The following is a 17,589-nucleotide window of genomic DNA, read 5'->3' as shown; positions in this document are numbered from 1 at the left end:
TCTGAGATTGCAGATCTAATAGTGTAAGAGTCTGCACCCAGTGCTTGGCTTACTACACAAACAGACAAAAGACCTTAATGATATTTTAGAGGGCTCTGACCAAAGGCATTTCTGAAGGCTTAACTCAGTGTTGGCAAACATAATAAGGTGGCCAGTTATCTACAGTGCTAAAAATATCAAAGAACAGTAAAAGTAAAACACTACACCAACCCTGATCAGTTGCTAATCATTGGCTGATGGATATAAATGATGACTGTATAGCTCCCTGTTAAGTTTAAGTTTACAAAAACCAACTCATAGAAACAGCCACCATGTATATACATCCATTTTATTTTGCCTATTTGATCTTTTACAACTCAATGTAAATCAGAATGATAATCACATATTGCACAATATTATGAATATGTTCGCATTGTGGATCTACCACTGAACAAATACTGTTTAAAAGTGCTTACATTTAATCAGAATAAGACAAACTGACTGAGAATGTGTCATAAATGAGAATTCTAAAAAAATACAGAGGCAATATCACCTTAATACAGCAATTAAGAAATTGTATTTGATAAAACATATTCTAAATCTGTTACATATACATTGTGATCAATTCATCATAAAGCATAAAGATTGATTTGACATTGTTAGGATCAGATTCTTAATGCAGGTCTTCTTCGTCTCACTGCCCATGTGGTTACACCAGCAATAATGCATATGACGATAGTTACCGCACACAAAGAGCTGACAAGAACAGTCAAATTCAAGCCTGGGTTTGATATTCCCGGTGGTTTTGGATTAGGGAGGATCATTGATGCTGAAGCAATGTTGGAGGTATCAGATTTGGCATCGTGTTCATCCAAAGTCTGAACCGCAAAAAAGAGCGTGGTGCCATTTTGGATTGGTAAACTGAGATTGAATGCGTGCTGTTCCACTGATCCAGCCTCCTGAGGTGAGACAGTTGCTGTGTCGACTACATGGCCATTGCTGAAATCTTGCCGAAGCATGTCCAGGTCAAAGCTCCATCTGATCTCGTAAGATTTAGCTGGGATAATTCAAGATACATTATTTCATGATCTAACTTTCTAGCATTTACTTTGTTAGTGAAAAAGTGAAAGAAATTGTCATATATATAAATTTGTATAATTTGAAACTGAGTGATTGTAGTTGTACTGTATTAATTGTATGCTTTACCTCTTCCTTGGTCGAGGTCTTCACCAGGAGCCGTCCAGCTGAGAAGCACAGCCTCCTCAAGGATTTTAGCTCCTAGATCTGTCACTTTGCTAGGAGGGAAATTTGGTGGTGTTGAGCCTGTTAGAGTCACCTCAAAACTCTCACCGGTGGCTGTTCTGGTGAAGCTTCCAACCTCAATTGGTTCATCAGAAACTGAAGGATTTGGCGGGTTCAGCTCTACAACACCTATACAGAAAAAACAGTTCCCTCATTTTTGATTCTGATTTAGTTAGGTTTCTTTCCATTTCTTTTTAGTTAGTTTCAGTTTGTGCATCAATTCAGTGCATGTTACAACATAATTGTCATTGACAAATTTAAACAGCATAAACTGATGTGCAAAATCAATAATCCTACACTGTAAAAAATTTAATAAAAAAAAGGCCGGACAACAAATATTTACATGTTGCTTTAACTTATTTAATAAGTTAATCAGGTTTCAACTACATTTTATAGAAAGTGTAACTTAATATTTAAGTCAGTATTTGTAAGCCATGATATAGCTTTGATTCAAATATTATTTATTTTAGTCTAAAAAAAAAATAAAATTAATTGTGGTCAAGAAAAAACCTACATTTACACAAAGTAAAAATATTGATTGCTATGTGTTTCAGATATTTATGCTAAAAGGTTAGCAGATCACCATTTATTCTGGCAGATCACCATTTATTCTGCCCAAGGGAAAAAATACGTTCACTCAAAGGTAAAATACTGTTTTTATAGAGACCATAAAATAATAGAGTTACTTTGGTTCAACTTAATTATATATTTTGAGAAATAAAACATTTTTCTTCTATGAAATCAAAGTAAAATTGTACTTTGGACTAAACTATAATAAATACATATTGCAATAAAATCTATAATAAATACGTAATATTAGCCAGCGTTATTTCTAGTTATTGCATCTTCAAGATCAGAGATAACCTATCTGCTGGTGCTTTTAGCACAGCAATAAATGTCATGCAATTTTGTAATCAAACTCATTAAAAAAATCATAAAAATAGAAGAGCGCATAAACTGTACCTATAGGCTACTGTTGTTATCGCGGAGACATGGCATAAATAGCAAGGTGTTTCTAAAAAACATATCACGGATGTTTAGGGCATCAATCCAGATTACATTACATGAAAACGATTTTGAATGTTTACCTTGTCTAAACAAGATTTGCTTTGGCCACAGATCATCTTCACATTTAAATCGAGCAATGGCAAATTGCAAAACCATATCTGGTCAGGAAGATGGCATGTGGTCACATTAAAATATTATGGAGAACTTGAAAAAAAAAACAAATCTTTACAATTTCATTGTTCATTTTTGGCTTTGAGGACTCAAATTAGAAACCATATTTTTTCCACTTAATCCAGTATAAAAACGTACTTTCAATGAAAGACAAAATGGTTTACTTTTTTCAGTGTGTGCTCGCACATAAGTTATATCAGCCTGATCTCACGAGGAAACGTAAGTATTTTACGTTTTGTCAGTTTAGTGGCTAAGTTCAGTCGTACGAAAATGTATGATTTTAAAAGGGAGGCGTGGCACCCAACCCCACCCCAAACACCAACCATTATTGGGGGATTAGCAAATCGTACAAAATTTGTATGAATTAGAATGCATGAGTTCATACGAATTAACCACTAAATCAAAAAGTTACGAATTGACATGAGATTGCGTTAGTTATATAAACAGTAAACAGTAAGTGTGACCTTTTATGCTTATCCATTATCAATGCAGGGATGTTACCCTTTGGTTGGTTCAAATTGCCAATCAGAGGTTACTGTAGGTCAGAATCCAACAGTTATCCATAAAAACACTCAAAATAAATGTGTTTAATTGGATGTAATTGGATTAAATATATGAATTTGGTTCAATGATCCTAGTGATGGGTTGCAGCTGTAAGGGCATTCGCTGTATAAAAAACATATGCTGGACTAGTTGGCGGTTCATTCCGCTGTGGCGACCCCAGATTAATAAAGTGACTAAGCTGAAAAGAAAATGAATGAATGAATTAATTTGGTTCAATGAGACTTGCAGGCACAAACTACTGAAAGACGCTGATAGTGAACATCACCTGAGCTGCTTTGAATCTCAGTAAAGAAGACAGTAAGGCATCTGAGGTACACTTTGCAGGGTACTTTCAAAAGCACTTGATGAGCCATTCACTCAACTTATTATTTAAAAAATATATATTAATTCAGTAACAAAACAAATGACTTTGTGAAATTCTGCTTTGTTTGATTTGAATCAACTGGGACACAAAAAAAGTGGATTGCAAATAGTAGTTTAAGTATATCGCACTCCTGGTTGCGCTCTTGGTCTGATTAAACTGTATTTCCCACCTTCTCTTTAAATGTGACCATGTGTAAATGACCAAAATATGAATCTCTGGGTTTAGTTTACCATCTACCACATATCCAGGTACGTATGGGGCACCACTCCTTTTCTGGACCGCAAATCTGGCCTTTCCATCTTGATTCTTCGCTCTCACTTTCAAGCTGCATCTCCCGTTTACCATTTTTGTGAAATATCTGGAATAGATTCCATCATTTGCCATAACATCGGCTCCTGTAAAAGATTGATGTCGAGTTCATTTATCACTTTGGAAATATATCTCACAGGATAGCTCATCTAAAAATGAACTCATTGTTTACTAAGCTGTCTGGTTTAATATTTTATGAGTTCTGTCAAACACAAAAGAAGATATTTTTAAGAAGGCTAATTGCTGGCAAAATAATGTTTTCTGTTTATTTACGGTTATCAATCACATTATTAGAACTTGATCTCTGCTCAGTTAACTTTTGATGTTAAAAATTCAACTCAAAGCGACTTTTAATTAGATATTTTAGTAGTTTGAAATGATACTTTGTTTAAAAAATAATACAGATATATAATTAGGTCTGTAGAGTAACAAAAAAAAAGTACTGGCCGTTTATTACCAGTTTTTTGTATCACAATTTAAAATTGCTTCAAAGTATTTGAAATGTCAATAAAAGTCACTTTTTCAAATAAATCATATGTTGTTAGAGGAAAGATCAACAAAAAGAAAAAATTGCAAATATGGACTAATGTTAATTTAAAATTAGTAACTCTTTTTGTTGTTAACAGAAGACAAAAACTTAAAAAGGTCTTGACCAAGTGAAGTGAAAATGAAATTAGCCAAAATTAAGGTCATTAAAAAGTTATAAATTTCATCTGACAAGGTATAACATTTTCATGACCAATTTTGTCAGATAACTTTTTAATTTGGGTGCAGGCCTTTATTCTAATATTTGTGTGGATTTATTGTTTATTGTTTATGTTGAGAGTAGGACCTGAGCAATATCATGTGAAGTGGTATTCATTCGCAGGCACGCTGAAACCAACTGGGTGCCTGGCTGGCTTGCTGCCAACCATATAGGTGAGCTCGCTTTCGTTCATTAATTAAATTAAAACATAGAGAAATGCAAGTTTTAGGACCTCTGGTTGGAGTACTCATGATTTAAATACAGGCTTAGGCCTGTATTTGGCAACAGCTTTGAGGCTTATTGCCACGTCTGCAAGAAGACGATTAATATAACCTCGCCTGCATGTGCATCTCGCAGCGCCTACGGCTAAACTCACATCGGTTTATTATGACACTGTAATTGATAATTTTTTTCCTGCAATTGACGGCAAGAACAAACATAGAAGCGTTGTTAGATTGACAAGCAGCACCTAATTATGTTTGAAAAAATGTCAAACGCCAAATGAGATGAATTTATACCCCATTTCGAAAGTAAAACATACTCCAATGGGTATTGCAGTGTGTGGCAACACAGAATCTATTGCCACAGCTCAGCACGGTTGTCTAACCATGTAGAGATGTAGAGAATTCCGAGAACAGTTTGTAGGCTCAGTGGAGAAACAACTGTAACCGTACTGAACTGTTCTTAGAAGAGCGTCTATTGACATTGATGACATATATGACATTGATTAAAAACTATGGACAAACATCTTGATTAATCCCTCTGCTTTACTTGAATGTATGTTATCTGCAATATGTTATTCCATTTGGAAAGATATTCCATTTACGCCAATACAGTTGCAACTCTAAGTCGTGCTGTATTACAAATTTTTTTAAGGGAATAAAAAATGTAGTAAAATGTATTAAATTCTACTTATGAAGTTCTGTATATACCCTGGTGAATAAATGATCACAAAGTTTGGGTGAACTATCCTTTTATGTTGAGTGCATACTTAATACAAGAATTATGGGTAATTTACCTGCTCCATTGTCCAGGAGTTGTAAACTTTGTATAGGCCCAGTTGCAGGCTCCAGCGTAGCCCACACTTCAACATTTATCACAGGCCTGTAATTCTGACTGACCTCAGCAAACACCGTCATAGGTTTAGTCCCATCGCTGACCTGCTGGTTCATGCGGGTTTTGACAATGATTGGAGGAACATCCTCATGTGATGCTTGACTTGTTACTGTTATTGTAAATGCCTGATCTGTTGAAGTTTTGATACTGTACGCCCAGTCTCCAGGCTATCAGACACAAGATAGTAAAAGGAGGTCAATACGTGTATAATATATATATATATATATATATATATATATATATATATATATATATATATATATATATATATATATATATATATATATATATATATATACAGTTGAAGTTTATATGCAGAATTATTAGCCCCCTTTGAATTTTTTTCTTCTTTTTTAAATATTTCCCAAATGATGTTTAACAGAGCAAGGAAATTTTCACAGTATGTCTGATAATATTTTTTCTTGTGGATAAAGTCTGATTTTTTTTTATTTCAGCTAAAATAAAAGCAGTTTTAAATTTTTTTAACACCATTTTAGGGACAAAATTATTTGCCCCTTTAAGCTATTTTTATTTTCTCGATAGTCAACAGAACAAACCATCGTTATACAATAACTTGCCTAATTGCCCAAACCTGCCTAGTTAATTAACCTAGTTAAGCTTTTAAATGTCACTTGAAGCTGTATAGAAGTGTCTTGAAAAATATCTAAGAAAATATTATTTACTGTCATCATGGCAAAGATAAAATGAATCAGTTATTAGAAATTAGTTAATAAAACTATTTTGATTAGAAATGTGTTGAAAAAAATCTGCTCTCCGTTAAACACAAATTGAGGAAAAAATAAACAAGCAATCTAATAATTAAAGGGGGTGATATATATCTTGAATTATATATCTATATGATATATATCTATATCATAAACTGATTCTTGGTCATGAAGATATTTGATATGTAACATGTTTGTGTTATCTAAAACTCTGTGGTTTATCTAAAACCCTTGGACTAAATGCCCTTTTTATTGTAACAATATGTGTTTATGTATTTAGTGTCTGAACTTTAAACTGGTTGATAACAGATGTCATACCTCTGCGGTTTCAGCAACTTTTAAAGTGACTGTTTTCAGCCGATTATCATGATTCATTTGTGCCTCAGTGTAGACAATGCCACTCGGTGACTGTATGTAAACAGCGGGAAAAATTCGTTCATAAATGATCACAAAGCTGGTTTTGTTGCCAACAGTCTGATCCACTGATACCGTCCCATTGAACCAATCAGATGTTCTGGTTCCCACACTCTCAAGCTAAAGGAATGATGAAAATGAGATATAAAAAAAATGTATACTACATATACTTAGAATATCAATGACAGAGTGATAAATATATCATGAGCAATGACAGATTACTTGTACATACCTGAACAGGTTCATTTGAATGATCTCCAGTGGATAATGTAAGTGAAGCAAATGCATCCATTAATTGGTTGGAGGTAAAATCATCTTTGGAATAGAAAAATATTCCACCTATTTTTATAAAATATAAAATTTTGCATTAAAAAAAATAAACTGCTATTAATGTAATACAAATTAATTTACTGTAATTATACAACTTTGTTACCAGTTTTGTCTGCCATCTCTTGCAATGCATTATGTGCACTGTCACTTAAAGCTATTGTGTGTATAATAGCACCACTGTTTATTGCATCCGGAATACACAATGTAACGTCGTCTGTTGCCTGACCATCTGTCAGAAAAATTATTTCATCTCCTATTGCATCCATGTCGTCTTCTGAAAGTACCTGAAGGTTTTGAGGAAAACAGAAAGCATTAGCACAAAAAACACTGTAATTCCTGCACTACAAACATAAAATCATCAATTCATTTGGTACCTGTAAGCCTAGACGAAGGCCATTACACATGTTTGTGGATCCACCTGGAGTTTCGGGCAACAAGTTAATGAGATGATCTCTTGTGGCATCACTCTCAATAATAGTCAATGAGCTCACAATAGAAGCTGCAGTACTGAATTTTACAATTCCAACACTGGCCTGTTCCTCAACATAGTTCCGCAGTAAATGTGTGGCCGCCTGCCTCATGCGAAGAATTCTAGATTCCTAAAGAAGGGTTAAAAACAATTTGTGTTTCTTTTTTCTTCATTTCATCTCAGAGCATTGATATTCAGTGTGTAGGTTAGCAAAATGCAATATATATATATTATTTATTATTTATTTTTTATATATATATTATTTTTTTTTATGTGTTCATACTGTTGCCATGCTTCCTGAGACATCAAGGATGAGACAAACAGCCCGTTTCTTCCGCTGCAAAAGTTTAAATATTGGCGGCGATGGAGTCGATGGCAGTGGTGGTAGAAACGACAGTGCATCTTTATCTACAGAATCCTCGAATATTACCGTCCATGTTGCTTTGTTATTACATATTATATTTTGCTGGGTTTCGGCTTCATAGTTGTGTTCTGTTTCACGACAAAAGGTGGTCACCTAAAAACACAACTTGTCATCAACAAAACTTGTCAATAAACACTCCAAGTCAGATTATAGCTCTATAAACCCCTTTGTATTTCTTATGGGTCTTTCCAAGATGGGATTTTTGACAGGAATTAAAAAACAAACCGAAAACTAAACCTAATATATTTCTTCAAATCATTTAACCCTCATTTAACCCTCTGGTGCAGTTTGGTTAACAAGTTTTTTATTGTAAACACATATACACTAAAAACAGTGAATCATAACAATAGCCCCTTTCACACATACAGACCTTTCCAGAAAAATGGTGACAATTTTATTGAAAGGGATCATGTGTGAACAGGCTCTTTTTGAAAGTACTGGTAAATTCATTCCGGTAATTTTCTGGAAAGAGAAGTTGTAACTTTAAAAATTGTCAGAAAGAGTGCTTTTACGTCCAGAACACGCTGATGTTCTTATGTATTGTACATCTCGATATGCAAAAGTGTTCTTTCATATGTTTTCATCAAAGTTGTTCACAATACTTTTCCATTCACAGAATTTGTAATGTCATCAAATGTGTAAACATTTAGCTGCTGATTAAGTTTCTGCCTTTGGATGTCTCTGGAAAAAGCAGCTGAAATCATCAACAAAAGCCTGACCCCTTCTATGTGTACAAATACAAGCGCAGCTGTTTAGAGGCCATTTCTGGTTAATGACATCAGAATTTGCTGTTTTTTTTTTTTTTTATGTGGATGGATGGGTGAATGGTCTTTTCTGGAAAAATTCCAGAATGTCCTTGCTTGTGTGAACAGCTCTTTTTTGAATTTTCCAAATTGAATTTTAAAATCCTTCTGAAAAAATTGTCCAAATATTTATCGGTATCACTGTGTGAAAGGGGCTAATGAAATGTTAAATAAAGAAGTAACGCTTGAATTGTTGGGAGTCAAAAGTGACTACACTGGAAATTAATGGGAAACTAATTTAATATTTTAAAGCTATTAAATAAAACATGTTTTTAATATGCAATAATGAATTTATTGAACTTTTTCACTCTAATACATTTAAAATGCTTTTCAAGATTTAGGACTGATTTAATCAGTTGACAAGTTGTAAATTTCAATTTCAGGTCAATGCTCAAAATGCTCTAAATTCCCTTAAAATGTTAAATATTTAATACAATTTCTTGTGAAATAAAATTAATTAGCGAGCTAAAATGTGACACATTTTATTCAATGAAAAAAACCTTTTATTTATGACCACAACACCAGAGGATTAAATTCTCAGAATCTCAATCTTTTGTTGAACCTATGTTGTCTTAAAATGACAAAGTAGTTACTTACATTTAGTAATATATGTAGGTAGTTAGTTAATACTAATAGTAGTTACTTCTAAAACTAGTAAAGTGTAAAGAAAAATGTAAACTTACGGCTTCCAGACTTGGTGAAAACATTACAGAGCTGTCAGTGTTTTGATCTTTGTTTGGAAAAAACTTGCAATCCGAGCTAGGTAAAAACGTTTCTGGATTAATGCGGCATGATTGAGGAGATCCTCCATTAACCTCAAAAATCTGACCTTCAATGTTTGTAGTACATCTGAAAATAAGAACAACATTAATAATAATGACAAATAACTGAGGGGAAAAAAGCAGAACATCAATAATGATAAAAACTGTTTGATAAAATGTTAGTTTTTATCAAGAGTTAATAACCTTGTATATTCAACACGGCCATTAGAGAGGTAAAAGGGTTTTTCTTCATTGTATTCATCATAAACACCCCATCTCAGATGAGCCCATTCATGCAAAAAAACCTTTCCTGCAATTAATCCAAAATGCACCATATTTACTTTTTAACACATACTGTACAAATGTTACAATAAATAAATGCCACTCACCTCTTGGTCCATACATCTGAATGGCAGAGTCATTTAAGAGAAAGTCTGGAGTGAAATGAATGTACTCTCCCCCTTTTCCACATTCTCCGTACAGTTTAGTTCTTGGTTCCATCAATTTAGCATGGTCAATTTTTATTTTGGCCTGTGTAGGTATGAAAATGTGTCAAAACTTGTGAAAATGAAAAACACACTTTATCAAATATAACATTAGTATAAATGCTCAGTACTTTTTCAAATGATTCTGTTCTCGCTTTGCTGCAACTCTTACAGCTCCAGTGGGATGGAACTAGTATTGTGGCGTCTTTCAAATAGACCTTTTTATCCAAAGCATGATAAAGATAAAAAGACCCATCGGTGACCATTTCCTGTGAAAATGAGAACAAAAATTTTATATAACTTTATTTTTTAAAAAGATTGTGTTTACAGAAAAGTAAATGCAACTTAATTTGTTCATTCTCAAACACTGTCAGCAAAAAATGATTATATACTGTACATAATTTAGCTATTAGTAACGTTTTCGCAACATCTTTTACAAAATGCAATGCAGATTAGTTTAATTAATTTCTTATTTTATAAAATACCTTTAAAAGTAGCAACTCCAAGACAAAAACAGAGTCAAGTTATTAAAAACTAAGAAAAAAATTCAAAGTAGTTAAAAAGTATGTTATAAGTGATGATTTAAAATACACATTCACCTTGATTTTATCGATAAGTGTATCATCCTGCTTGACTTTTGCACCAATTGCAATCGTAATGTCAACATAGCCACCACCATCTAGTTTAATTGCAGTTGAAGGGTACGGCAGCAGCATCCATAATACGACAAACACCGTTCTCCAGTCCATGGCTGCAGTATCTAAATAAACAACAACCCACGAAGCCTGTTTTGAACAATGTCAAGTTAAAAATTTACTTAAAGTAATGATCATAGATGACATTCTTTACCGGAATGACTGAACAGTACCAATATAACTGGAGCATATCAGTAAACAACACATTATTAGAGTGCCATGGGGCAATTATTGCACTTCACAATTATTTCATTTCACATGACTTGATGATGCATGTTGTCGCATAGGGAAGTACCTACATTATAGTGCAAGGGTTATTCTATTCTATTCAGTATTCATTTAAATTATTTCTTTCTATTTGTTAATTTATGCTATAAATTTTCATAATATGCACAGCCATTACTATACAGTACTCTATAATGTTTAAAACTAATTTCTGCTGTAGTTTGTGTGTATAGTCATCTGATGGAGAATGAATGATATGCAAAGGATTTAATGCTGGATTTAAGATGAGCAGATTTATGAAAAGGGATCTTTTTCTAATTCAAAATGTTATTGGAATCTTGTTTATTAAGTCTACACTCGAAAAAAATGATGTTTGCTGTTTATTTAAACTACTTATTTAAATTTAGCTGAAACAACACAATTGTTGAGTTATTTTGAGGAACAGCTTAATTGATGAATGTTCATTCATTTTCTTTTCGGCTTAGTCCCTTTATTAATCTGAGGTCGCAACAGCGGAATGAACTGCCAACTTATCCAGCACGTTTTTTACACAGCGGATGCCCTTCCAGCCGCAACCCATCTCTGGGAAAAATCCATAAACACTCATTCACACACACTCATACACTACGGACAATTTAGCCTTCCCAATTCACCTGTACCACATGTCTTTGGACTGTGGGGAAAACTGATTGAAGGGAGAACATGCTAACTCCACAAAGAAACGCCAACTGAGCCGAGGATCAAACCAGCGACCCAGCAACCTTCTTGCTGTGAGGCAATGAATGTTCAATGAATGTTCAATCCACTTAAATTTGTAAGCTAACTTAATTCCTTTATGCTGTCCCAATACAAATCCAAGGTGTGGAATTAAACTTTTTTTTTTTTTTTTTACAGTATATTAATAAAAAATGCGGTGCGAAAGTTTTGCGTTATGCTTATTTTTTATTATTGTTTAAATTTTTCATATTTGATTCATAGTTAATTATTACTATGATGCTTGTGAGCCAAACCAACTCTACAATTGGCCTAAAATCTCACTATAAAACAGTAATTATTACGACCAAAGCAAATAAATCAATACAGTATATCCTATATAAACTATTTTGAGGGATGTAAACAAAAGCAATGGTCCCAACGTATTTCTTGTTTTCCCTTTTTAATTTTCTATTTTTAGCTTCTAAGAACTCAAAAAGGTTTATATATATACTGTTTCTCTTTTAGGTAAGTTAGGATTAACAAATTTGTTTCTGTTATGCTTAGTAGCAGAATAATGAGGTAGCAGAATAATGAGAGAGATATTTTTTTGAGAAATTGTTATAACTTTTGTTGAAATCAACTTTATACACAATAATTCTTCAAATTTATACACAATTATTCTGCCTCTGAAAAAGCTCAGATGATGTTGTAAAGGTTTTGGAAGTTTCTGATTGGCTAATTGACAACATTTGAGTTAATTAAAGACACAACTGTAGAACAGTATTTAAGGAAAACCTCAAACACACCGTTTCCTTGTGTAACAACATGGGAAAATGAACAAGCCAGAATCAACAAAAAAGCCAGATTATAATTTGCAAATTTACACTGGGAAAAAGGCAAATTTTTGGAGACATGTCCTGAGGTCAGATGGAACTAAGACTGATCTGTTTGGCCATAATGACCAGTGTTACATTTGGAGGATAAAGAGAAAAGCTTACAAGCAGCATCCCAACTGTGAAGTATGGGGACGGCAGCATCATGTTGTGGGGTTGTTTTGCTGCAGGAGGGTCTGGTCCACTTCACAGCATAGATGGCATCTTGAAGAAAAAACATTCTATAGAAATACTGAAGGAAAATCTCAAGACATCAGCCAGGAAATCAAAACTTGCCCACAAATGGGTCCTCCAAACAGACCATGTCCCAAGTTAGTTAAAATGTGCTTTAAGGACAACAGAGTGATTGTTTCAGAGTGTGCATCAAGTCCTGATCTTAATCCTCTAGAGAGTTTGTGGGCAGAGCTGAAAAAGCTTGTGCGAGCAAGCCTACAAATCTGACTCAGTTACACCAGTTCTGTCAGGAGGAATGGGCCAAAATTATTATTAAAACTATTGTGGGAAGCTTGTGGAAGGATACCCAAAACATTTGAATAAATTTATAAAGTTTATAAACAAAGCTGAAAAAATACCAAGGAAATGGATGTAAACTTTTGACTGTCTAGAAATTAAAAAAAACAAAAAAACAATAAAATTCTAAAAAAAAAAAAAAGTAAAAAAAAGTTTTAAAAAATCTCATTATTCTGGCATTTAGCAAATGTAAATCATTTAGGTAATCCTAACGGACCTAAAATAATAAACGTTTAGTATGATTTACTATCAGACATGAAAAAAATGGTTCCCTTTTTTAGAGTGTATGTAAACTTCTGGTTGTTAAAACTATATGCATTTGACAAATTTTCCTATTTATTATTTTCATTAGGGACCATCAGTTTCAGGTTTTTCTAACTTATTTTTAATGTGTCACTGTTCAAATTATTAAAATTTGGTGATGACACATTAAAGAGTAGTTGCCTATTTTACCCTGTTTAACCCTAATTTTATAGATGTAAAGTGACAAGACACAGCCATAATCAAATATTCCATCAAAATGATATAATGTGATTTATATAAAGATATGTGACTCTAAAATCTCGTGATCATAAATCACAAGATTATCATCTGTGTTTTTTTTTCAAAGTTGCTTGGAAAGAAGAGCTAGGATAAGTTAATGAGTTATTATTATATATACATACATATACAAAAATATACAAAATCCTTAATGTATTAATAGTTTAATGACCATGGGCACAACCACGTAGAAAATGGGAAACAAAATGTCAAATTATTACATTCATATAAAACTAAACTTGACTTTAGTCGACTCCCTAATGTAATGTATCATGGATTTAAAAACCTTCTCACAATGCAGGTCATTGTTCGAAAATGTATTTCTTTACTAGATAAGAAAACAAAAACAGGTGCAGCCTTACTGTCTATGGGTGTAGCAGCACACAAGCCCAGGCAACATCTCGCATACACGCACACACAAACAGGGGAAAGGGACAGGTGAAAGGGTGCAAATACACGAGCCATTACACCACACCTAGTTTTTTATTCTTTTCAGTGTTCTTTCCTGTCAAAATGGATTCCTAAATAGCATGATCATTCTCCCAAAGTGTTACTCTATCTATAGCGCCCTCTGTCAGTGAAAATACTCACTACAGCAATTACCGTTAAATCAGGGGTGTCCAAACTCAATCCTGGAGGGCCGGTGTAATGCTAATTTAATGAAGATGATGATAATAATAATAATAATAATAATAATAATTCCTTACATTGATTGTAGCCTACTTATTTTATTTCTGACTAGCCTAACTGTTTTCTATCATAAAGTACTAGCCAAAGTGTCAGTTAGTTACTGGTATGTACATTAATCTGTAAAAAAAAATATGCACTATAACGAGTACTAGATCTAAAGTGCTACTAAATAATGGGTAAGTGATTCTTGATGGATAAGATACTATTTAAAAATGTAAGTATGAAAATATGTTTTGGAGATTCAGTTTGCATGGTGTTTTGTTCTCCAAAAACAGAGAGCGCATTTGTGAAGACTTCAAAATCAACAGCAATTGGAACAGCATCTTTCTTTTTTCTTTTCTTTCTTTTTTCAGGTGACTGGTAAACATGTTTCAAAGTTAAAACAATGTTGAATGATAAATGGTTGAAAAAAGTTACAGAAATCCCTATATGTAATCAACATTCACGATTTTTTTTAATCATGATCTGTATGTTGAATCAATGTCTTGGCTTCACCCTATATTCAACAACATTCAGGCGCACCACAAAATTACATTGTTGTCAGTCACCAATCGAATTTGAATCAAAATGACTAAATTCTTGCAAAAAACAAAACAAAACAAAACAAAACATGGTTTGGTACTACTAGCAAATTAGCATTTGTGGATATGGAATTTACAAGGAAAATAAATGCATAGGCTGCACTGTGACGCAGTGGGTAGCACGTTCGCCTCACAGCAAGAAGGTCGCTGGTTCGAGCCTCGGCTGGTTCAGTTGGCATTTCTGTGTGGAGTTTGCATGTTCTCCCCATTTTGGTGTGGGTTTCCCCTACAGTCCAAAGACATGCAGTACAGGTGAATTGGGTATGCTAAAATTGGCCATGGTGTATGAGTGTGTATGGATGTTTCCCAGTGATGGTTTGCAGCTGGGAGGGAATCCGCAGTGTAAAACATGTGCTGGATATGTTGACGGTTCTTTTCGCTGTGGTCACCCCGAATTAATAAAGAGACTGAAGCCCTGGTCAGATTACACGATTTTTTTTTGTCGGTTATGAAAGTCACAATGCCAGATTATGCAATTTTTTTCGTGATAAAATCGTGACTTGTTGTGGGTAGCAGATGTACCAGACTACACGTTCCTTCACAATTAGTCATCCTGTGACGTCTACGACGAGCATAATTTCAAAGCAGTCACAAATGTTGCAATAACAATATTTTTTTAATCTAATTTTCAATATGTTTTTTTTTTTTTTTATCTCAATAAGCATTGATGCTTGCAGACAACTAATAACTAGGTTACATTATTTGAGGGTGCTCATTAGGATAGGATCAAACTTATAATTCCATTATATATTCCAATATATATATGCGCTTATAGCCTATTCCGCACTCAAGCGCGCGCAAAAATCTCGCACCGGTTAAAGTAATGATTTTGAGAGCATGTTGGAGGAAAAGAAAACATTTTAATAATTTGTTAATAAAATAGTGCAGCATTATTCTTAGTCAGTGGCTGAAAATATAAAGATTACTGACGCTGCAGACATTTCTTTTCGTCAAGTAGCCGGTTGATTGCTGCGACGTGTTTTTTCACAGAGGCTGCATAGGAGAAACCGCATCTTGTTTATTTTATATATTTCACAATCAAGCAACTTTGGTGTTATTGTGTGTACATATATTTCCACTGCTATATATACAAGGTTTTAGTATTGCATAAGTGGGGGCATTATTTTACCGTGGTAAAGTGGAGCATTTCTTGGCAAGTTAATGATTTATTGTTTATCAATTAAATTTCATCATTATAAAATACATTTAAAGAATATTTTATCACTTGCATATTCAGGATTATTTATTGCACCAAAAGTCATTTCAAAGCACCATTAAATGTTCGTAAACTTTTAAACTGTTTAATTTATGTGTAAACGCCTGATGCAAAAATCTTATTAAGGCCTGCTAAATGCATCATGCAATTATGAAAAACTGGTCAGTAAAAATATTTATTTTATCTTTTTTTCTGTAAGTTGTAGGTAAACATATAACCTAAAATTATTTGAAAAATAAAATTGGCAGTGTGTGTTGCGTATAAAGTGTTTATTAATTGAAAAGGCAGTTGTCTATTGCGGCATTCATTTTTATATGTGCATTGTGCATTTAAAGCTTCAGAAAATGGCTCATAAAAAAAGGACAAGGACGTAAATGCTTTTTACAAGTCGCATCAAAAATGACGATATTCTGGGATATTGGAGGGTATAAGCAGGCAACCCTTGAGAACGGGTTACTGCATGTATGGTAGCCTATACCACTTATTTATCAGACAGCTTTGAGTATTACCCACCTCCTAATCCCCTCTGATACACGTCTTTTAGTAGCGTCCTGCAGTAGCCAAAATCATGATAGTCCACCACATCCAGTCATATGTGAATAAAAGTCACAGTGATGATGCATTCACAGTGAATACCGTGGCGCCGGCTTGTGTTGAATATATTCGATGTGCCCGCTCCATTTCCCACACCCTAGTAATTTGAACCAGTAAACAATAATGAAAACAATACCTTACAAATAAAAAACAGGTTTTACGATCAGACATTTCTCAAACCAATGAACCCCTGTAAACTTCTCAGTCCAAGGATCCAGTAAACGAATGCATTCAAATAAGTTCAAAACATCTTGGATACAAAGAAAGATTTGAGATTGTGTGTGCTATCAGAAAATAAGTAGGGCTATCATCTGAATGATCAATGGGTATGATTTACAGCCCAGTCTGTTCTGTAACGTTACGCAGAGTCTGTGTTTTTTTTTTTTTTGCACATTATTTTAACAATGCATAAGGTTCTCCCAGTTTTTCTGATGCACACAAAGAGTCTCTTTACTGGCTACGCTACATGCTTTTTAATATTAAGATAATTTCTTTGAACTATAAATGTATATTTTCCTGCCATGGGTTTCTTAATTAATAATTCCTTGCCTGAACTTGCCGTGAGAGAGACGGATTATTGAAAGCAGATAAGCAGCAAGGAAAAGTCACATAGCCTACTTACCCAGCCAGCAATGACATGTGGGGCTCAGATGAGGCCTTCATGGGCGTTAAATGTGGGCCCCATTATGGGCTTGCACCCGGGATCCACATTGGGGCCAGTCGTGGAAGCCCAAACGTACTAACAGTGGGACCTGCAATGGTACTACATGGGTCCTAACTGGTCAATTCTTGCCAAACCCATTTGGGCCCCACCTGCCCAAAGGGGTTTAAAGTGGGTTTGCACCCGGGATCCACATGGGGGCCAGCCGTGGATGCCCAGATGGGTTTTAAGTGGGATCTGTGAGGTTCTTTTGTGGGTCTTAACCAGGCAATACATGTCAGACCATTTTGGGGCCCACCAGTCTGAAGGGGTTTAAAGT

General features: G+C 34.1%; 1 protein-coding gene across 3 annotated transcripts; it reads right to left on the bottom strand.

Moving 5' to 3' along the window:
- Nucleotides 1-215: 215 nt before the first annotated feature.
- Nucleotides 216-14,107, bottom strand: clca1 (chloride channel accessory 1). 3 transcript variants are annotated; one of them, XM_068213476.2, is made up of 16 exons: nucleotides 13,891-14,107; nucleotides 12,584-12,682; nucleotides 10,569-10,729; nucleotides 10,101-10,238; nucleotides 9,874-10,015; nucleotides 9,689-9,794; nucleotides 9,407-9,572; nucleotides 7,780-8,013; nucleotides 7,402-7,626; nucleotides 7,131-7,311; nucleotides 6,930-7,036; nucleotides 6,602-6,817; nucleotides 5,461-5,725; nucleotides 3,619-3,783; nucleotides 1,186-1,410; nucleotides 216-1,036 (listed from the first exon to the last, which is right to left on the bottom strand). In XM_068213476.2, the coding sequence occupies exons 1-16, from the start codon at nucleotides 13,991-13,993 to the stop codon at nucleotides 645-647; spliced, it is 2,925 nt and encodes a 974-aa protein (XP_068069577.2). In that variant the 5' UTR covers nucleotides 13,994-14,107; the 3' UTR covers nucleotides 216-644. The 3 variants fall into 3 exon arrangements, with proteins under 3 accessions (XP_068069577.2, XP_073778890.1, NP_001292518.1); XM_073922789.1 differs by having other exon boundaries at nucleotides 10,569-10,754; nucleotides 13,891-14,064; NM_001305589.1 differs by lacking the exons at nucleotides 12,584-12,682; nucleotides 13,891-14,107 and having other exon boundaries at nucleotides 315-1,036; nucleotides 10,569-10,731.
- Between the last annotated feature and the right edge of the window lie 3,482 nt (nucleotides 14,108-17,589).

The sequence above is a fragment of the Danio rerio genome, chromosome 15, assembly GCF_049306965.1.
Source record: "Danio rerio strain Tuebingen ecotype United States chromosome 15, GRCz12tu, whole genome shotgun sequence".
NCBI lineage: Eukaryota > Metazoa > Chordata > Actinopteri > Cypriniformes > Danionidae > Danio > Danio rerio.
The sequence above is the reverse complement of the archived record's forward strand: the minus strand, read 5'-3'. Positions and strand labels throughout refer to the sequence as shown.